Here is a 22857-nt window from a genome sequence, read left to right on the forward strand (position 1 = left end):
TATCCATTGCCTCTTGTCCTGCCACTGGGCCCCACTGAGAAGACTCTGGCTTCATCTTCTTTACTCAACCCACACCATGTATTTTTAGATAGATAAATACAGGAACTTCCCCTGGCTTCCCTTCTCCAGCTGGAACAGAGAGTTCCAGCTCTCCCAGACCCTTCATAAAAGAGATGCTCCAGTCCCTTAATCACCTTTGTGGCCCTTTACTGGGTTCACTGCAGTTCATCCACATCCCTTTCATACTAGGTCACCCAGACCTGGACCCAGTGCTCCAGGTGTGTCTCACCAGTGCAGAGAGGAAGGATCACCTCCCCCTCCTCATGCAGGCCAGGATACTGTTGGCCTTTTCTTCCGCAAGGGTGCAGTGCCGGCTCATGCAGTTGGGTGCCATCCAGGACCCTCGGGTCCTACTCTCCAAAGCTGCATTCCAACCAGTTGGTCCCCAGCCTATCGTAATGCATGGGGTCACTCTTCCCCATGTACAGGATTTTGCCTTTGCTTTTGTTGAACATTTTGGTATTCCTGACCATCTGTTTCTCTAGGCCCTTCAAATGGCAGCCTAACCATTAAGTGCATGGTTTCCTCTCTCTGCTCCTGATTCTTTTGCAAGCTTCCTGAGATCACCACCACTTCCTCACTCAGTTATGGGCTGCCATCTCCCTCCCCTGTTGTTCCTTTTTAAAGCTCTCCTCTCTAGGTTGGTCAACCTGTTGTTTGTCTCATACAGTCACACTTGATACCTTTCATGCCTTGGCATAGGCAAAAGGCAGTGCTGTGGTTGAGGACTTCAAAAGTCAGTAGAGTAGCCATAATGGTTTTAGTGGTGGTGATTTAGGAAAACCAAGTTAAACCTTATAATTAAAGTTTTTTATTTTATTTTCATTTTTGTTTTCTTTATCTACAGAGAAACTAGCACAGGTGATAGAGACAAAGGTATCTTTTGGTTTTCTATCAGACTTCTGGCACCACCACCTTCAGCAGAATGCTCCACACCCTCAAGGTCAGATAACTTTAAGTATCAGTAGCTAATTCCTAGCAAAACAGTAGAAAACCAGACCCAAACAAAACCCAGTAACATCCTGAATCATCAATGAATCAGAACAGCCATGGATTTCTAAGGATCAGATAAGTAATACCTTTGATGGCTGGGAACATTTTCTCAATTTAGAATATTTTTTCCATAATATATTCAGACTCATTTGCCAGCTTGAGACACCAAACTTTATACAGACACATTTAGAACATCGACTCATTTGGCCTGCCTGGAATTGATAGTTCATTACATCAGCCATTTCTGAATATACTGCATCTTCTCTGCCTTCACAGAAAAAAACAGCAACAGCCTGAGCATGCCAACAGACCATTGATCTGAGGAAATACACTAAAAGATGCCTTTGATTAGCTGAGTACTTTGGGCCGCATATTTTAACCAAGGACAGACTGCAGCCTGCAGAAGAAGTTTTGAAAACTGACAGCAAAACCAGGAAGCTGAAAATCACAGGAAACAGAGGGGCTCTGGGACTCCACGGAGAAAAGCCACTGGAAAGAAAGCAGCGCCCAACAAGAAAGGCAAGAAATAGAAGAAATGCTGGATGAACAAGAACTACTGTACAGAACAAACAACAGTGTTCCAGAAAACTGAGATTAATCCCCCAGGCTAATGCAAGTACAAGGTATAAGGCAAGTTATCAGATGCAAAAATTGCAAAGGCGATTGTAGAGTATTTAACAGCAAAGATATTTTCTAAAAAAAAAAAAAAAAATCATGAAGCAGCCAAAGGACACAAAATTAAAATTACACAAAAAGCACAAAAAACTGTTTTCAAATACTTTTTCTGACTGACATAAATTCTGAGTGATGGAAAACATTACATGAGGGGTATAACAGAGGATATATTCGTTTTACACTTATGTATATTTGAAAACAACCATAATATTTTTATCTTTGCTTAATAATCCATTGTGCTGATGACTGAGTCCAAGGCACCTACCCACTGTGATCCTGTAACAGATGATGACAGTAGTTAATATCTTAGCTGCGCTGATGGTGTCATTATTACTGGCATGAAGTCTCCACAGTTTTTATGCATCCCTGCAATACTTACATTCATTTATAATCTTCAAGTACAGGTTTTAGACTGCATCATCTGCCAAAATCAGGCTCCTTATAAATCTCCTCATATACACTCTACATATTAATGAGCCATCTGACTCAAAGGTAAAGTGGTATCTTTTAAGAAGATTTAATGTGAGTGGAGATGCATCGGTATTTCTGTCAGCCTGCAAAGAACTGAGTGTTGATATCCAGGATGCAAACAAGATGCAAACTCATTTTTGTTTACAGCAAAAAGCTAAACCTGTGTGGCTCATGTTAAAAATGCAAAGCACATTTAGAGTGCAGTGAGTACTTTAAAAAAAAAAAAAAAAGATGAAAGAGATCATTTTCTCAGGGCATGTTACACAAATTTAGTCTCGAGTAATGCTATATGTCAGACACAGCCATGCTTTTGCAGCTGAATTTCAATGCTGCCTTTTCTTTCTTCCATCTCACCCTACCAGGGGCCATTCTCCTTTGAAAACTACTTTTCTCCTACGGATTGCTGCTGCTACCTTGTCACAACCCCTCCTGCCTCCATCTGCTGCTGCCTCCTCATGGGCCATCCCTTCTTGCTGGCTCCAGCCTGGGGAAGGAAGAGAAAAAAAAAAAAAAAGCCAAAGCAGCTCTACTTTACATCTTACCTCTAATATTGCCATACCTCTTCAGACAGAAACAGGCATACGTGTACATCTAAAACAGTGTCTCTAAATAAAAGGGAGTCAAACACACTTCAAGATTACTGTCTCGACACAGATGAAGGAAGGTGAAAAGGCAAGATTTTCTTATGGTTCTCCTGCAGCTCCCAGATGCCACAGTAGGGAACAAAAGAGCCCCTGCAATTTTCAATAGCCCTCTGTCGCAGCTGGCACCATGCCAGCCTGTGCCAGACACTGGCTGCTGAGCCCACTGGGGATGCTGTGCTGGAGCAGAAAGGCAGAAGGAAACCAAAAATAAAGAAAAGGCTATCAGGGCTGGAGACAAGGAGGGAGACAGAGGCAGTATAGAAAGAGATACCGATGGCAGTGGGTCAGGAGCAAAGTGGAGAAAGGGGAAAGGAGGTAAGATCTGGAACTACTGCTTTCTCCCACTGCATGCTCACCTGTCTTTCAATGCATTTTCTATAAACCCCTTCACTTTTAACACCCCAAGAGTTAGCTGTTCCTAGAGCAGCCATCTTCTACCTTCTCTTGGGTTGTATTTCACGGATGAAATTCCCCACAACTTTTGCTTCCTCCCAGTCCCAGTTTGCTTCTCAGTCTCTACTCTGAAGCAGCATCGCAAGCAAGAAAATTTCCTCCTGTTCCTCAAAGTTTTCAGTGACTGAAAACATTATACATGGAAATATGGAGGGAGCAGAAAAAACAAATCACTACCAAAACACCAACTTTGTTAGAACTGTCTTTTCTCAAAATGCAGGATGTTTCCTGAAGAAAACTGTGCCTCACACACTTCACTTTATATACAAAACTATCAGTTCACTAAACTGCTGTCCATACAGGGCTCTCAAAATGTGTTCTGGAACCACAGATGCTCCCCAGAAAACACAAGAGAAGTTAAACAGACAGCACTCAACAGAGCATCAGCACAACATGCTCTCATTCCCTCCTCCCAAGTTTTATCCCTGCTTAAATATAGAAAGTCCCCTGTACATCCACACCAGGCTCACAGCCTCCTCCCACAGCAGAATGCTGCCCTGGAACACTGTGTACTCCCAGAGGCATTACAATAATCTCATTTAAGGCATGGCCCGCCATGGCCAGGCTCTGCACCAGAAAAGAATTTATGTAGAAAAGCAGAGGCAGCACCAGGCATTTTGTCACCCTGAAAAGTCAAGGCTGTCCTGTTCTGACAGCTGCTGCCTGCAGCTATCTCTTCCCTCCCCTTTTAAGTTGCTATGTCTGTAACAGCAGTGGCAAAAAATGTCCTTCATGATGTTCCTAACCTGAATTAGAGGCAGAGGTGCAACCATGCATCCTGCTCTCTGCCCTCCAAGTTGCCCATCTCCAGCAGAGAGGGGGAATACCCTGCTGGATGGGACCACATTAAGTAGGTAGGCTCAGTCTCAAAAGATTTGCTTCTAAACATCTGTGTCATTTGCCTCCTCCTCTCTTTGCTGAGGCAGCAGAAGATGAATATGCAGTTCTTACAGAGGCCCTAGCTCACTTCTGGCATACAATAAATCAAACTGAACAAACACCAAGACATCCAACTGTAAACTGAGCCTGCTGAGTGGAGGCACTTCTCACAAAAAAGGTGGTAGAGATACTCCTAACAAACCTCTGTATTAGAAGCAGCCCAACAGGTAGAGAAAACCAAAGCCTTACAACAAAACATCAGAATCAAAACAACTTCCTCTGAAATACTGTTCAGTATAATGCTTTACCTCTCGATTAAACACTTGTTCAGTAAAGAACTCGATGCATGGCATCACTGAGTATGCTTTACTAGAAGCCAGGTTAAAATAATGAAAGGGGTTTTTTTATTATGTCAGTTTCAGAAAACTGAAAGGATTCCAAAGTCAAGAATTAAAGCTTTGCATGAGATTGTTGGGTAGGTCTGCTCTTCTCCACCAAATGCAAAATAGGGCATCTGCCTAGAAACCACGTTCTTCTAGCTGTGCAACCCCAGAAGTTTGCTGCTTCCCGCTCCCTCCAGCCTGCTCACACACCACACGCAAGACACAGTTATTCCACAGGATATTTCCTCTTCTGCCATTCTCAGTGTTACACTTTGCTCTATGAGAAGACACCTTTGCATCAGATCCTGGATGAACTAATTGTTTCCTGCTAGAAGGAACACATTCACGTTTTTGCCTCTAGACAAGGCTGGCAGTGACTGCAAAAGGTGGCTCTTTGAAGCCCATCCTCTGACCCCTTACTGGAGCTTCCTCTGACCTCTTGTTGGAGAACAGCTCGTCAGTCACAGGCAGAAGTCAGGACAAACAAAGGACTGTTTGTACAGCATCTCCCATCAGCCCTCCCTCTCTCTTCTCATCCCCGCTAGCTCAGGCTCTCTCTGGGTACATCTAAAAAGATACAGCTGCCAAGAAAGTGAAAGGGAGTGAAGCAGAAGAAAAAGGTACGTTTTGCTCCTGAAATTATCCTTGTGCACTTGTTCTGCTGCTGCTACTTACAGAGTACAGAATTAGAAATATATATGGAAGCATGCAAAAGATGATTTGGGAGAAGCTGCTTTATCATAGCCAAGAGGTGCTATTTAAGACATGGCTATGATCCAGTTCAAAATATCCAGTTCATGTATCTGTCTTTTACTATCTTGCTTTCTTTCAAAGTTGGATGCTACATATTAACATCTGAGGTCATTAAGCGTACTATATTGCCTTCCAGTGCTCAATATTATTGCAAAATTGGGGTATATGGAGAGGGGTGCGTTTACAATGAATTGCTGTCTTAAAGAAAAATAAATGGGGTTTAATGACAACTCAGTTTCTGGAAAGAATCATGGTATTGACAATAATTACAAAGCAGTAATTCACTGAATTCATCCTCAGTGGAATAGACACTGTCCTTACAGTGCACCAACAGTTCAAATAAAATAAGATTTGAAGGATTTTTTAAATGAAAAAAATTCTTTACAATATTATCAGTTATGGAGCTCCTATGTAATGATTTCTTAGGAATGCACTAAAAAACCTAACTATCGCGCACTGACACACCTAAATTTGAAATACTTAGCTCAGCATTTTACAGGTGTTTCTGAAAGGGAAACTCAACAAAAACAATAATATACTTATTATCAATAAGTATTTTTAGCTCTTGAACTCAAAACACATTAAAGGGAAACAAATTTAATATATACTTGCTTCTTAAATGCAACTTAAAAGTGGCACGTGCCACTGGACAGACTAGAAAAGATCATACACCAAAAGTGTACCAATTAATGTATTTCTTGTTTTCAACATTAAGCAACTAGAGACACAGTATGCTTAAGGATAAAGGAAGGTTATATTTAAGGGTTGATAAACCAACTTGTAAATATTTATATTTTTCCAAACATGGAGGATCCCTAGAGGTGCCAAAATACACATTTTGTGCCATTTCTGTTTTCCCTATTTCTAACACCTGAGCTCCTACTGATACCATGTGGCTTTTAAAGGGCATCACTTCTCATGAACTGTTACCCTGTTGTTCTTGGACATGGAGGCTGGAACTTTGTTTTTTCTCTTTGGTCTTTTTTGACTACCTCTGCATCTAGCAGATCCAAAGACTAAATGATGCCAAATTGCCTGGCAGGATAATTCAAACACTCTCAGCTGAACAAGCAGGGACAGCACTGATTCCTGACTCACCATGCATATTCCCACTCACCCTTTTCCTTTACAAAAAGCTCCAAACTATTTCAGAGCACTTGTACTCCCAGCTGCATTTAGTCTCAAACTTTACTTACGCAATGTCAAAATAACCAAAATAATTAACTGAAAAGAACTTATGCAAATGCAAGTTCATTTTCAGTATTTTCAGATGGCTTTACTCCTGCTAGAATTTGAAATTATACAATCTTGATAGTGCAATCTTGTCAGGCTTAGCATGAATGGCATTGCTGTCTTTACAGAAGGTTTTATAAAATAAAGAAATAGAAGAAGATGCTTGGAAGCAACGAGTCTTTGAGCCACCTTAGTGATGGGTTTTGTTGACATTTTCCTGACTTGTTTTATGAGAAAAGACTGTCTTCTGCAGTATGCAAAAGCAGATAAACTGGTTTTGACACCCATTTTGAAATAAATACACACATACTAGCTCTGTTCTTTACCCAGGCAATCAGTGACACTCCAACATCTGTGCAATCCTGTATTTGGGAAGAGAAGTTGCAGCACTTTGTCAGAGAGAGATGCTGCATCTGAAAGGTCTGCTGAGTTTACCAGCATTGATCCTGTGCAGGGAGCTGATGAAACACTTCAGGTCCTTGGCAATCTTTCATTGCAAATAGGGACCATTCTCAGGAAAGAAACAGCCTTTTGAGGATAGGTCTTTCGACTAAAAATTTCAACTAAAAATTGGTTATGATCTGCAAAAAAACACAGAGGAAATATTTAAGCAGAAACAAAATTAAAATAAATATTCTCTTCTGAATAGTAACAGTACTGAACACTGGTAAGGTGCATAGATGACCTGTCAGAGAAGCTGTCTATCCATTGCTCTCCTGCATGTTGACCTTGCTAATACTGATTTTGACACCCATTCTTGACGATGCATTAGAGCAATATACTGTTATATTTCAAGGTAAGTACTGAGTTACAGAATCACCTTAAACTGTAGGTCATGGTTTTTTAATCCAGCAATTTGACAGTAAAGAATCTGCCAGTTCTCAGGACAGAGTGAATTCCTACAAATTTTGAGGAGATAGGCAGCTGGCAACAGATTCAAATGAGCATTCCAGCTGAACTCCAGGTAGGGAAAGATCACATGAATTATTAGAAATAATAATAATTAAAAAAAATACACAGGAGCAAGACACCATGATCCCCAAGGTTCAACTACTGATAGTTTATAGGAGCCTTCTACTCAAAGAGTTTCCATACAAGTTCATGGAAACTAAAAAGAATTATTCCATGAATTTTGCTTCTACAACAGAACTTTAAAAAGTACACAAGGGCTTATTTCCACTTCAGCCATGTTCTTTAGTATATAGGCCACTTTTTAATATTTTATTTGGCTACTGGTGTTCAAAAAAATCAAGTCTAAATATAAATACCAATGTTTTAAAAAACAAATTTAAATATTAAAAGAAAAAAAAAGAGCATTGAGGTGTCATCCCCTAATAAGAATCTAAATTTCCAGATTTTCTAATAGTCCCTGCCATGTTATTCATTGGCTGAAGAAATGGAGGATAAGCAAGACAGCTATAGGGCCAAGAGAAGTACCCAAGAAAAATTACTACAAAATACTGTAAATTTATATATTTAAAAGTTTATTGTTTATTTTTCAAGGGTGACCTCAAGGATTTTCACAAAATAACTCATATAGGACTCTATTAATTGACTTCTATAGCTAGCATACCTCATTTTTTAACTTAACCAGATAAGAGCTCTGCCATCTTAACATGGCCTCTGATAGTCTTTGACCAGACGTTTCCTTACGCCTTGTTATTTTTGGCTTAGCCTAGAGCACTCTAATCCTCAGCCCCACAAGAAAGACTAGGGTTGGCTCATAATGCCAGGATGTCAGGGGATCAACTCGGAAGTGCCAACAGGATGAAGGATGGCGAAGTCTTCCTTGAGGCCAAAGTGAGTACAGTAACGAGCACACAGAGAGAGAGCTTGGCAAAGCTGGTCATTGCATTAGGTTAGTTTTCAGAGTAGAATTCCCATTTAAATTCAGTAAGATGTCAGATCCCTTTTGTTCAAGCATGAGGAAAGGTATAACACTCACTCTCTCTCCTCATACAATAAAGTCTAGGTTGAGACGTTGTTCAAAATGCTAATTTTAAAGCAAATGCAAGTTCAAGGATCTTAGCCAAAGCTTTGTGGCATGGTCAAACTCTGTGCAAAGCAGCTAAGAACAGCAGAGCTAGTGTTAAACCAGACAATGGAAATCCTAGTCACCAGCAGGAGAGTTTTTGCAAGGGATAATTTATCCCATCTTTTAAAAAGCTAATTAATCCATAATGACCTCTAGTAGCAAGGCTCAACTTAAGCAGTCTGTAGTACTAAGAAAAAAAAAAAACAATATAAAAAAAGAAAGTTCTCTGTAATGCAGTATCATACCCTCAACCTGCAGTCCAGGACAGCGGCACTCGGCACCACTGCAGACAGCTTCAGCTTTCTCAGCTGTGTAACGCTTCAGTTTCTCAAGCAGCCCATGACAGAGGATTCAATCAGCAAATAGTTTTTCCACAACTTTGATGGGGAAGGATACTATTAATTTTACGTGAGTGACTTGTATTTTGACAGGCAAAATGGTCAGGAAGGCAAGGACACACACCTAGACATTTTCCCCTGGTTTGGCAGCGATCAATACAATCACTTATACCACTGAGAAAATGCAGCCAGCTCAAAGCAATTTTCTCAAGGTGAAAGGCCAAAGAAACAACAAAATTGCCAGCATCAGAAGCCTCAATTCCTGATGAAAGGATTTCCAAGGTTGTACAGAAAGTAATGAATATCAATTCTGCTGCAATATTATTTACCTCCTAGGAGAAAACACTCTCCAGAACTCATGCTCAATCCTCCAAAACTTCACAGGGAAGAAAAGTGTAAGTATGGAAGCAAATTGAGGAAAGAGGTCTGTTCAGCTGCAATACCTGTGTCACATACCTCATTTCTCTTTAGCACCCTGCTGTGGGAAGCTGCAAAAATGAAGATGTTCTCGGCGCTGCTTCTGCTGAGCACCCTCCTGGGTACCCTCGCGGTGCCTTCCCACCGCCATTCTTGTTACAAGAGGGCCCTCAAAGACCACAACTGTCACAACATCCCTGAAGGCACGGAGAACCTTCGACAAATTCATGATGGTCTGCAAGATCACTTTTGGGAAGGGAAGGGCTGTGAGGTGATCTGTTACTGCAACTTGAATGAATTGCTCTGCTGCCCAAAGTAAGACCATACTCATTGCATGTAAACTTGTACAGTTTTTTACAACTGTTCATTATATTTCCATCATTTTACAGTTTCCACAGGTGGAATAAGCTACCACTTTAAAGAAATTAATCACTTCAGATGGCTTGAAATGATATTAAGATATAGCCAATTATCTGATATGCTGTCAGTGTCTCAGGTTTTGGTCTTCAGGTGCTCACGTAAGATTTGCTTAGCATATTTTGTAAACCTCCCTGTCCTAGTATTGGGGACTTCAGCATTTAAATCACCCAACTTTCAACTCCTCTGTTTGATCCAAACTAACTATAACTACATCAAACCCTTATCCAAAGCATTTTGCAATGAAGATGCTTTCGGACCACAAACAAAACTATTTGACTTCTGTCCCAAGGAAGAGAACAGTATTGACATTTTAAGGTGTACACACGTATGTCAGTTGACTAAATGATTCTGTAAAGAGAGCTGTTAACAGCAGGAAATCAGATAGGGGGAACAGAGGTTCACAAATACTTGTAAGACAGGGAAAAGATTTAGTCCCAGAACATCTACATTTCTGTGGTTTGCGGGCACAGCTGACAAAGCTTAACACTGAAGTTCTCACTGAACATGAGCGTTGTGTTGTTGTTACACAGAAAAAACTTAACTGACTTAAAAAAACCATCACCAGCCCATACTGGTTTTAAGTAATAAAAGGCATTAAGAGCTATTATTTCATTCATATATTTCATTCATTCATTTTGTCATATTTTCAGCAACATCTTTTCTTCAGTATATCTTTATTAGAAATAACAATTCCAAACTTATTAATACTTCAGGGGCACTAAAATGTGATGGTATCATATAGGCAAGCAAAAATTTTTTTAATTTGCTCTTAACATTCCCTAAAATCCAATAAAGGGCAAGTTTTCAACACTCTTGTAGGGGAGATGAGTTGAACCAAGTGGGAAAGACTTCTAAAGCTAAAAATCTCACATTCAAACTGAGAGCAGGGTTTAAGGAAGTTTTTCCATCTTTCCCTAAAACCAGATATGGTGTCCTCACTGTCAAGCACACCTTGAGTTTCTAGCTTCAACCTCTGAGCTTTGAGCAGCCTAAAAAATACTTAAGAAAGCATTCTTTCCACCATCCTGAGCTACACAAGACATTCTTTGCATGTCTGCTCTAGGGACATACTGCAGTAAACCAGTATGCATGCACCTGCCAAAGTCCTTTATTTTGATAATATAATCTACTTAGTAAGTTTATTTTCTCAAAGCTAAAATACCAGGGTGGAGTTCTGGCAATCTGGTCAGTCAATGAAAGTTTTGTCACCGCTTCTAAACCAGGTCAGCAGAGGTAGAAAGGCAGTATCTTCATTCAGATCTGCAGTTGCATTTGCATTGCCGGAAGGACATTCCCACAAACACAATAATCCCACACGTACCACAATATATGCTAAAAAATATCCCCAAAGGGAAATGTATGTCATGTTAAAGCCCTGATAAACCAATGAGTTAATTATTTAAATATCTGATCATATCTTTCAGGGATATTTTCTTTGGACCAAAGATATCTTTTGTGATCCCCTGCAACAGCCAGTGATTCAAGTCTGCAGGTGAAGATAACAGACATCATTCTACAATTGTGTAATAATGCTTTCAAGGGGAAAAACAAAACCACCACCATCTAACCCCAAAATGGTGCCTCATCTTACACCATAGAAAATTTTTCTTTCTACACCTTTATGGAATATCAAGCACGTAAGAAGTTCTTTCAAATTTGGTAGCTGACCTAATTTCCAACGGTTTAAGAGTCTGTGCAAGCTCTTAAGGCATACTAATACGCATATCCCAGCAAAAAGTATAACTCTTCTTTCTCAGCACAATATTCTCAACTAGTCTGGATGAAGAAACTTCAAGCCTAAGCCTTCATGTCATTAGGAACACGACTCTCACAGCAACCTATGGCAGTGCATCTTCCTACTGCATTCAATGCTTTTTTAAGCCGAAGCTATTCAGTCCCTGGTACTTTTCCAGACAGGCTCCCACATTCTAATTTAGGCATCTTAAAATACACGCACACACAAAAGGCATGTATTTCCATATTTGAAAATATTCCACTGGAATAAAACAAAAGTCAAAGCTGACATTAATGGTATTAAAGCACACTTAGGTGTTAATTATGTGTAACTGGTCACCTGCCTTAACCATACAATCCGTAAAACCTTAAATTACTTAACACTGAACACTGAAAATACTAGAACAGTATTTTTTTTAAATAAGCCTTATTTGAAATACGGTACCCCAGAATTAAGTTAAAATGCTGGCTTTTTATTTTTAGGTTAGCCTTGTAAGGAAATAGCTACAGAGGAGAAGACATAGAGGTAATCATTTTAACATTTAAGAGGTAGCTAGGCAATAGACAGAAAGAGGCATAAATTTTTGGCTGTTTTTTGCTTATACTGCAATCTATATTGGAAGGCGTGGAGCAGTGACTGTGTAAGTTTAAGGAAAGCCACCTGAACAAGCCACACTTACAGGCAGCAAACCTGGCTTGTTGCCTTACACAGAAAGACTCCTTAGGTATTAAGTAAGTCAGTCATGTGGAAGGTATGCAGTACTGAAGTAACTATTCAGTCATCTCCACTCAAAAAGTGCACTATTCACTTGATAGTCTTACACATTAGACCAAACTGCTACGACCAGTTTACCAGGCTACTTCACGTGCTGGTATGAAGTATCAGGGTGACTGTTTTTCTTCCTATTAGCAAACAAGAGTTAGATACTGAGGGGGGTGATTATACACTGCCAATAATAAATGTTGCAAATAAATCTGTGTGTTCTATTTTTGCACTACTGACTGTTCAACAGTTTGTGTCACTGGGTTTTTTAAGCTTTGTTTGTGTAATTATTCCTGAGTCATTTAGGCTTCCTACCAAATTAAGGGTAAAATAAACCCCACAGATCTGGCAACACAGTGAAAATATCTGAAGTCAGAGCTCTGCTAACAAAGCATATGGTAACTGCTCTTGTGCAAAGTCCTTTATAAGCTTCTAGGGCATGTAACTTCTGTTGTTTGTGCCATCTAGTTTCTACAAGAATCATGTTGCATATGCCTGGCATTCACAGCTTTCCAAAGCAGCAATAGCAAAAAAATTAAGGCAAATGCAAATTTGGGTACTAAAGTTGGCAGCTTTCAGTTATCTTCCTTCCACTACTCCTGAAAAATCCATAATCCACTGAAACAAAGTTCTGCCACTTCACACATGCAGCAGGATAGGGTCACTTAAGTTACTACTGTAACACTGATTTCCCATAGAAACTTGTTTTTGTTCCTCTCCCCACTCTCCTTCCCTCACACAGCTTCTTCTACAGGTCCTGCCAGGCCTAGGTGAGAACATTCAACCCCATCATGCACTCAAAGTCTTTATCATTCAGATGTCCTATCCATGACTAGGTTCCCTGGCTGTTTATGCAACTTGCACTTTGAAGATAAGAAGCTGAACTTGTGCAAAGGATATTTAGCAAACAAATAGACAGTCCCTGTAGTGAAACAGGCATGAAAACACTATCTTCAAAGGAGCACCAATTTTAGCTGTCACTAGCTAGATATCACTAACCATCTTGAACTTAGGCCAGCATTGCAGAACTGTATTGTGGAAATACATAAAACAGTGCAATGAAAAATCACACCACTGAGAGATACTGGGAAGACAGCCAGTTTGAGATTAGGGTTTATCATCGTTCAGTTCTATGCAAGTGTCACAGGTCAAAAAAAGCAAAGTAAAGCATCTTAGTTGCAGTGATGCCAGAAAAGTAGTAATTTTCAAAAAAACCTCACAAGATAATTATCGAGCAGATTAGACCATGGACATACTGCTTTTTCATTTTTCCCAAATTAAGAAAGAGCTTATAAACCTCAGATAAGGTTAGGAGTTGCAATTTAATGTTTACTGAACAAGCTGAAGCTGTGTCCTCCTCTGCTTTAAGAACAAAACTATTTTCCCTCAGCTTTTTCTTCAACCTATGTGCACAGCTTAAAGCAGAAAGAAATCATATTCCATACACCACACATTTGGACTGGCACAATAGTTAAAAGAAGCCATTCATAATACCATCTTCAACATCAGACTTTACTAAGACGCTCAATTAAAAGCATAAGTATTGCTGGATATTTTTCTCATATGTTACCGTAAGTTTTGGTTTTATTGTCAGGGTTTTTCATTCTTTTTAAATAGGCCTGAGCTAATGCATGCAACGAAAAAGAAACAGTATGCCTATTAAAAGATACTGTATTGACCCCGCACAGACTCTGACTCTCATTCTCCAATTAAGTTCTTAGCAGCAGTCCATGTAGACGAATGGAAAAGTCAGCAGCTAAAGGATTTCTTACTGAGTTGAAGGATTTCTCAGCACAGTAAGTTGCAGCAGTCTCTTCATCCGTACTTACAGCTTTGAAATTTGAGAGCAGCATTTTTTTCCACTTTAATATAGGAGTAGGAAGGCCTCAGAGCTTGGAAACACATTATCTCAGCAAGGACAAAGTGAATAAACAAATCAGAAAAACTTCCATTGATTCTTGTTTCCAAAGGGGAAAAAGAAAGTGTTATTCAGCCATTTCTGCCCAGCTAACTACTGGAACTGTTACTTAAAGCCTTTTACCTTACGAAAAAGAACCTATTGCCAGGACTGCTACAGCTTTTTTTTTAATTAAAGGCATTGCATCATGAGAACTTTAAGTACATTCATAAATATATCCTTGGCACACTTTAATTGAAAAATATTTTAATATTATTACATAATTCAAAGCTTAACTATTAGGTACAAGTATCATAGCATATGCTGAGTTGGAAGGGACCCATCAGGATCATCAAGTCCAACTCACTAAAGTTACAGACACACCCACTTGAGCAACAATACCTGTGATATTTATTTAAAATACTTTTGCTGAGGAAATTTGTTTCATAAGAGATGGTTTTCAAACAAATCAGCAAGGTTATGAAAAATAAAACAGAGACAATTGTTCTCAGGAGAAAAAATTACAAAGAAAGCTTCTGCATATCAACAAAACCTCAGTCTTTAGATTTGCGGTCTGAGTCTCAGTCCCAACTTGTTCCGCCTAATGAACCCCGCTATCCATCTTTAGATCTGGTTTGTTCTTGTCATTCTTCACTGAGTAGATGAAGTATGTTAAGGTGTCCTTTTCATTCACTGGAATTGTCCTAAAATGGCAGCCAATTATCTATAAAGGAAGAATGCAAGGAAATTAAATAACCACTTATATACAGGTTATATACAGAAACTGACAATTCAGATTTAAATCTATTATGTTAAAGTTTGAAAGACTGATCAAGAAGTTTGCAAAAAAAAGGAAAAGTTGCCTTTCCTCAAAAGTCCTTTATATAGTCATAAAATAGGTAAACAGGAACCATTTTATTGAGAACTATGAACTAAATAATAGCAGCCTATACCCTAATTTCCAAAGTAAAAAGTCCAGAAACTTTCCAGGAAAAAACCCAAAGTTATCAAAACAAGTATGAGACTATCACTAAGTCGGTTTAGTTAAAGCTTGAATATAAAGCAGGTAACGACTACAGAATATCAGCAGTGTCAGCACAGAAATGAGAGGCTACTGCTCACCACTCAGGCTGGAAGGTGGTCTGTGTCTGCATCAAATCACATGCAGACACATCTAACACAAGAATATTCAAGAATTATAATTGAATATTCAGCTCTTCAAAATAGACCTATCAATGAAAATTCACCATGCTGTAACCAATAAAATATAACAATCTGTAAATAGTTCTTGAAACAATTCTGTCATTTCAGAAGTCTTTCCCTCCATCAAAATGAACATCAGCTTTAAAACAAAATACGCAAAATATTATACCAGTCTGAGTCCATTCTCTGGCTTTTTGCCAGGCTGGTAGGTTAAAACTAACAAGTGATAAACATGGGACTACTCATCTAACTACCACAGGATTTAAGAATAAGTGTTTAGCTTAATTAAAAATTTAGGACACCTTCTCAACTCTACCCCCAAAAACATCCAGAGAGAAGCAGTTTGACAGAATCCTTTGAAGTAGACTTTAAGTAACAGTTAGTGTCTATTGTATGTTAGGACAGGTTACAAGGAATGTACTGTATACTAAAGAAGTTCTGTGGCTATGGTTCACAAAGACCTGCAGGTCAGTTAAATCAAGCATGTGACAGAAGGAGCTTTGCCCATGCACACCATGTAGCATAAGAATAAACTAGTGCAATCATGAGATTGCATCATGAGATGTACCTAAAGCAGACTCTTAAAAACAACAGTTTTGCAGAACAAAAACTGCTTGTGCTTTTTCAGTTCACAGTCTTGCTAATTCAAGAGGTAGCTGCACCTTAACCTACTTTTAAGAAAACTGAAAACTGATGTTGCATTCTTACACACAGTGGCAGTAGCACTATTATTTTACAGCTCAGCCTTGAGATTGCTCGTACAGCTAAAAACCTTGTTTTTAATCCACACAGATTAAGGGAGAGACAAACAGTGTGTCTGCACTTAAACATAACTGAGTCTATCACTGTACAGAACTGAAAAAACAGTAACTATGCTTCCCTGTTAAAAGATCACCAGCTCTTCCACTTACACGAACATGCTGTGACTGCATCTCTGCAGCACAAAAGAATTCCTTTAAAATTGCACTCACATGAAGCAAAGATGCTTATGTACAGCTGTACTTACACACAGTTTCAGTATTTTTAGAAATACTGGTAAGAAGAACCCTAATTTCATAAAAATCCATTTTTATGAGAGCAGACCCAGGTGGTCTTAACAGAATTAATTATCAATAGAAGCATGGTTTTTTCAGGTTTCCGTACTTTACATATACAGACACACCTATGGTTGCAGTAACTAGCTTTTTAAAGCAAAGTCTGAACACCTTACAAGAACTTCACTGCCACCTCTGTTTCTAGTTCTTTTCAGCAGGGTATTTCGAGTGAAGTTGTGATTGATGTACAGACACAATAAATCAACAATTCTATGATATTCAGAGGGACACACATCATCTTCCTGTTCCAACTCAACACTGTGTTTTTAAGCAGCAAACACTCCTTTTGGAAGTTACGAGTTCCTCCTCTGGAAAGAGCTTCTATTTTTTATTTACTTGGCTCAGGAGCTGTGGCCAATGAAGGAAGCTAGATAAGCAGCTCTCTTTTGTTCTCCCAAAATCCAGATTATATAGGCACTTTATGGATAGCAAGCTCCATTTTCTATTATGGAAAAACACTCATACATACTTCAACAAGCTGTGCTTTGTTAAGTCCCGGTCTGGTCTGTAGCTTGAAGTGTCTTTTGTACCTTCGAAGTGTGTTTACTTGTAACTGATATAAATCAACCTAGAAGAAAAGACAGGGAAGGGGAGGAAAACAAACTACTGTAACTGAAAAAGATTCAGTCATTAATAGTTTGCCTCTCAAAAACATTTTGGAATCTCACAGATACACAAGTGTAAACAGTCAGCTCAGCAGATGTCATTTTGACAAAAAACAAACTCCACCCTGCACCTTCCAGCAGAAAGGAAAATAGCCCAGTTCAGTTTAAGAGCATTTTATTGTTACTGAGCATGGTTCTGTCTCCCTTTAGCTGTGGAGAGTATTTAGAACTCATTACTGTACTTCAATCAGTTATGGGTTTTTGTCTGTTCCCCAGTTCAAATATGATAACACAAAGCCTAATAACAACTTTCATCTAACATCTATGAGGATGCTGACTCAAAGGAAGCTCCCATAATGTGATTTCAGCCATTAAATCCTAAATAAGTTACATGCAAAACACAGTATATCTACACCATGAAAGAGCACACATTAGAATCGGGAAAAAGTCTGCAGTACAAAGTTTTCTTTGCTTGAGGTGAGAAAAGAAAACAGCTGCTCTTGCTCTGCAAATGTATCCCTGCTACATAAGCACAATACAGGACTTATGTGCAAGGGCATAAATGTCCAAAACTATTTTTCAGCGAGTCAACAGTTGAGAGAATTGCACAAGGTTCTCTTAGGGATACAAATACACTGCTTTAATCCAGTAGTCCGTCAGTTTTGAATCCCATGACCTCTGATCAACAATCATTTCTCCCAGCAACAGCTTACCCCCCCCCGCCACATTCTCTTAGATAACATAAGAGCTTAATCCGATGACTGAGTGGGAAAGCAACCTGAGAAAACAGGCTGAATGAGAAATTCTACCAGACGTATTCTCCAAATTCACTACTGTAAAGACTGATGATAGCATTCATTCTTGCTTTAAATTAACAGTCTCACTATAGAATACTTAAAAGAGCAGTGCTACTGCATACTTGGCAACCTGGCCAGATTGGAGGTGAGGCCACCTTGCATGGTAAAGGATGAGTATCCTTTGGTGTTCTAAAGTTTGTGGCATTACATTCCACTTCTCAAGTCACAGTGGAGAACCCATCCACAAAGCATCATGCAGAGGAGTAGCAGCAGCTTCTCAGCAGGTCCCAGAAGCTACCAGTACCACAAGAGTCTCTTCCCTTCCTGTAGGAATAACTTCTAACCAGTAAAGGTAGTGAGACTATCTCTAGTGAGATGAGAAGGAAGATGAGAATGACTGAGAAGGAAAGAGGAGAGCCTTCAGGTCTTCAGAAGAGCGATATTTTTTTCCTTACTAAACTGGATAATAATTAAAAATAAAGGTGGTCAAGGGCCAACAGGCGTCTAAGACATACAGTAATTACATGGAATGAACATACTGCCCCTGTCCAAACAGCCAGCTGAAACTCCTCAAAAGTAGTTCCCAGACAGTTTTATTCCCTGCAGTAGTACTGTTAAGAAAAAAGCTCATTTTCTTGTTCTGGAGATATCCATCAGTTGTGTCATATTTTATAATTCTGGCATATGAAAACAAAACAGGCTTGCAGAAGAGCTGCAATTACACAGCATCAGAGAGCTACCTGAAGTCACACAGAGCACTAGCTTTAGACAGAACTTTCCAAGAAGCAGTTCCAGATATTTAACAGACAAACAACACAGCCCAACATCAAACTACTCTCAATCCCTTAAAATCCTCTTAGCCAGAGCCTTCAGACTGGAGACACGTGCCTTTAAGCACAGATTCCTGTACAAAGTTTCCTCACTTATGTTACTGCTATCTGCAGATGCCGACCACAAGGATGCCATTAAATTAACACTTACAGAGCAATTTCTAAAGAACGCCTAAACAACCCCTCTCAAAAGGGACCAGGTAGGCATGACAGCCTCTGATCAAAATTAATACACCGAGGAGCACCTGTTAAGCCATGCTGTAGTAGAAATAACCCAGAGCACATGTAGAAAAAAGAGAGGCTTAGGTGCCAAGATCCTCCCACTGCACTACGGAAAAGGCTGAAAGCTATAGTCCGCTTATTTTAAATGGGTGAGGTTTCACTGATCTGCAGTGGAAAAAGTAGGTTGAAAAAACACCGTATTTCTCCACTCCTTCCTAGCATAGCTCTCCAAATGGCTCTTCATCAACGGCGTAGAAACAAAGAGCCACCACCGTTAAACTTTTCAGTGTTTAACGTGACTAAGGCAATAGAGTAACTGCCAAGAGCCATCTGCAATGCATTTAGCACTGAAGAGAGGACTGGAGAGACGGGACAGAGCAGCATTTATATCCCAAGTCCTGGGTGCAATTCCCTTCGAGCTGTCAACTCCTACAGAAGACAGAGTTTGCTGGTACGTGGCAAAGCACCACTCTGGAGAGGAAGCACTAAGAAGGAAAAGGCTGAAAACAGCAGATTTCTGAGAGAACCATCACTTAAAAACAGACTCTTGTTCATTCTACTCTGCATAGTTTAACCAGAGAATATGGCATAAAATTCACTAAATTTTGTTATATTAAGAACAGTGAGAATCAAGAATCTTCCCTTTCCCACATGCCCTAGAGTAAGAGAAGCTGTAAAAGCGAGGAAGTGCTATCGGTGCAGCCTCGGCAGTCATTAAAAACAAGCTTAACATAGCAATTAGGAAAAAACCCCAAACAAACACAACTAATTATCTACCTCTGGAGTGTCGATGTCTTGCACTGGTGAATCGCCATCATCGTCGCTGCCTTTCCTCTTTCTTCTATTTCTCACACTCTGAATTAAATTTTTGTGGAAGTCACAAATATACAGATGTCTTGCCTACAAGAGTAAAACGGCGTCTTTCAATCAAATCCATACAGTGTATCTCCCAGACTTAAGATACAAATGTGCTTAGAAACACAACCCTTCAGTAATCAAAGCTGCGTTAACCGGGTTAAGGAAGCTTTTTTACTGCCTTCTTCTAAACAGAGAGTGAGTGTGCTGTGCTACAGATCGCTGCCACCGCCTGGGCCCAGAGCACGCCGAAATGCTGCCCTCGGCCGATTCAGCAGTGCCAGGCTGTGGAGACACCGAGCACAGCCCTCCCCCCGCCCGCTCATCGCAGCGCCGGGGCCGGGCAGCACGCTAACAAAAAACAAGCTTCCAGTTGTTCTCTGAAGGGAGAAAACACGGCTCTCGTTTCTAGGTCTATATCCTTCCCTCCTTGTTTTACTTCCGCTACCCGGCGCGGTCACGCAACACACTTATTTTTACTTTCTTTCTTTTTATACAACTTTCTTTTTGTAGGGATTCTGCACGCTGCGGGAGATCTCGGCGCGTACCAGCCCTGCATTCTAGGCCCGCATGCTTTACGGGAAACGAGAGCCCGGGCAGCGTTACCGTCCCGGCCAGCAACGCGATGTGCCGCCGGGCCGGAGTCCCCCGGGGCACACGCAGCCCCGGCCGGGGCGCCGGGGGCTCCCGCGGCAACCGCGCGTTGGGGCCCCGCTTTGCCCTCCCGCGGCACCGGGCCGGGCCGGACACGCTCCGAGCCGACCGGGCGTCCCGCCGCGCTGAAAGGGCCGGGGGTCCGCCCGCCCTGCCCAGCCCAGCCGTGCCGAGCCGAGCCGCGCAGCGCGGCGCCTGATGGCTGCGGAGCGAGAACAGAGCGGAGCGGGCAGACAGACGTGCGGCGCTGCAACACGAGGCGGAGCAGCGAGCGCGGCCCTGGCCAGGAACACAGACAGACCAGCGCGCCGGGAGCCATGCAGGCTCCGCTCCGCTGCTTCCCGGCCACGCTTCCTCCCGCTGCGGCTGCAAGGGGGCACAAGCAGCCGATGCTCCCGGCTCTTGGCGGTGGGAGGGGGCCCCAGGAGCAGGGAGGGGAGGCGGGCGCTACCCCGCCGTGGAGGGAGAAGACTTTCAGGCAGTGCTCCTGCAGAGCCAGCCAAACTCCGCCGTGCTACGGAAAAGGGGGGAAGGGGAATCGAACACTTCACCGCAGCCAAACACCCCCTGCCCCACTAAACTTTACTGAAAGCCCCCAAGCCAACTAAGCCACGGATGCAGCCACTCGCCGGCGGCTTTTGTCCACCCGCCCCCCCCGGCAGCCCCGGCCCGTCCTCCCCTCCCGGACTTACGCTCTTGTCCAGCTCGATCTTCACCTTCTTCTGCGAAATGCTCTTCTGGATCCGCTTGCTGAAGCTGGCGTTGCCGGCGGCGCGGCCGCACCGCTCCCCCTCCTCCCGGAGGCAGCACAGCTGCCCGGCCCCGGGGCCGCCCGCGCACCCGGCACTCGCAGAGCCCGCGGCGGTAGCTGGACCCAGCCCCGGCGCCGCGGGCGGCGGCGGCACCTCCACGGCGGGGCCCGCACTGCCCACCACCGCGGCGGCGGCGGGGTCTGCCCCGCGCTGGGTCACCTCCTCGGGGGCGAAGCCGTTCATGCCCGGCGCCACCGCCGCGGCTGGGGGGATCCCGCCCCGCACCAAACTTCCCCGGCGAGGTGGCGCAGCCCGGCGGGGCGCTCCCCTGCTCCCTGCCCGCCTCCCTGCAGCAGCGGCACCGGGGCGCGAGTCCGCCTTCAAGGGCGGCCGGCCCACGACTTGCGTGAAGGGCTCTCCTCGCCGGCAGCCGCTGCCTGAGCCCCGCGACTACCGGAGCGGCGGCGGCGGCGGCGCAGCCCCGCGGGCCGCCCCACTTCCTCCTTCCCCCCCTGTCATGTGGAGACTCTTCAGCTGTTTCCTATGTAACAACAGCAACCTGCCCTGCCCGCCCCGCCCCGCCCCGCCCGCCGCGCATGCCGCCGGCGCGCGCGGCCCCACGGGAAGCACAGTCCGTGCCCGGCCGCGCGCCCGGCCCTCGCGGCCGCACCGCCGCATCTCCCGAGGGATCGGCGGCAGGGTATGGGATGGAATAGGATGGGATAGGATGGGCTGCGGCGGCGCCCGGGCAGGCAGGGCCGCCCAGCGTAGGTGGCGGTGGCAGCCGCTTCTCTTCGCCGCCTTGCGCTTCGCTCCCTCCCGTGCGGAGGCCGGGCCCGCCGCGCGCGAGCGGCTCAGCCCGCCTTTAAAAGGCCCCGCGCGACAGCCCCTCTCCCCACCCCCCCCCGCCCCGCGCGCCTCCCCGGCGGCGCGGCCCCGGGATTTGGAAGTGCGGCCTCGGAGGGTGCCGCGGGTCGGAGTCGAGCTCCCGCTCGCCCTCCAGCCCACACAGGGCTGGGCTCCTCCGCCACCTCCTTCCACCCTCGCAGCATCTCCCCCTATTTTCACTTGTTCTAAGGTTTTAGCCGAAACAGGCGCTGCTCGGGCTGCTGGTTCCGGATTTTCTGTCTCCTGCCTGCCCTCTCGGCCTCGTCCTTCCCTGCCTCCCTGCCTCTTGTCTGTCCCGCTCTCGCTGCCGGCCGTGGCTCGGGAGCGGGTCCCGCCGGCCGCAGGGAGGGCGGGCAGGCGCTATCCAGATGCTCCTGCCCCTCTGCCTGCGGGAGGGAGCTCCCGGGAGCCGAAGTGCAGCCGCCGGCCGTGTCTGCCGGCCGAAAACAAACGCAGCCGCGTCCTTTGTTAGAACTCCTTTTAGAACACACGTAGTTAGGGGTCGTCCTGCGTTCCCGTGGTAAAGATCTCTGAAGACAAAGACAACTTGCAGTCCGAGTTTCCAATTTTCGTCATTTAAAAGGACTTTTTGTTAATAATGGTAACTTTAACAACAGGAAAGACTGAGAATGCAGAATTATTTTTTTCCACTGATGAACCAAGATCTTGCTGTGCACACGACTAGCTAAAATAGACACTGTGAAAATACTTGATAAAAGCAGGTATTTTTAGTTTTGAGATTTTACAAAGCTACGCAAGAGATGCGTTGGCATTAAACCATTTAACAATTCAGCTGTCGACAGCAGAGC

General features: G+C 43.1%; 2 protein-coding genes across 2 annotated transcripts; one reads left to right on the forward strand and one right to left on the reverse strand.

Moving 5' to 3' along the window:
• Positions 1-4948: 4948 nt before the first annotated feature.
• On the forward strand, positions 4949-12462 carry SCRG1 (stimulator of chondrogenesis 1). The gene is made up of 3 exons (XM_027886935.1): positions 4949-5178; positions 9389-9649; positions 11179-12462. Exons 2-3 carry the CDS (start codon positions 9414-9416, stop codon positions 11231-11233), a joined length of 291 nt encoding a protein of 96 aa, XP_027742736.1. The 5' UTR covers positions 4949-5178; positions 9389-9413; the 3' UTR covers positions 11234-12462.
• Positions 12463-13333: 871 nt separating this feature from the next.
• Positions 13334-21679, reverse strand: SAP30 (Sin3A associated protein 30). Its single transcript, XM_027886934.1, has 4 exons — positions 21101-21679; positions 19677-19799; positions 16915-17013; positions 13334-14872 (listed from the first exon to the last, which is right to left on the reverse strand). Exons 1-4 carry the CDS (start codon positions 21401-21403, stop codon positions 14750-14752), a joined length of 648 nt encoding a protein of 215 aa, XP_027742735.1. The 5' UTR covers positions 21404-21679; the 3' UTR covers positions 13334-14749.
• Positions 21680-22857: the final 1178 nt, after the last annotated feature.

Source organism: Empidonax traillii, unplaced genomic scaffold, assembly GCF_003031625.1.
Source record: "Empidonax traillii isolate 1590-97213 ecotype Southwest subspecies unplaced genomic scaffold, ASM303162v1 scaffold198:size1128796, whole genome shotgun sequence".
In the NCBI taxonomy this organism is placed as follows: Eukaryota; Metazoa; Chordata; class Aves; order Passeriformes; family Tyrannidae; genus Empidonax; species Empidonax traillii.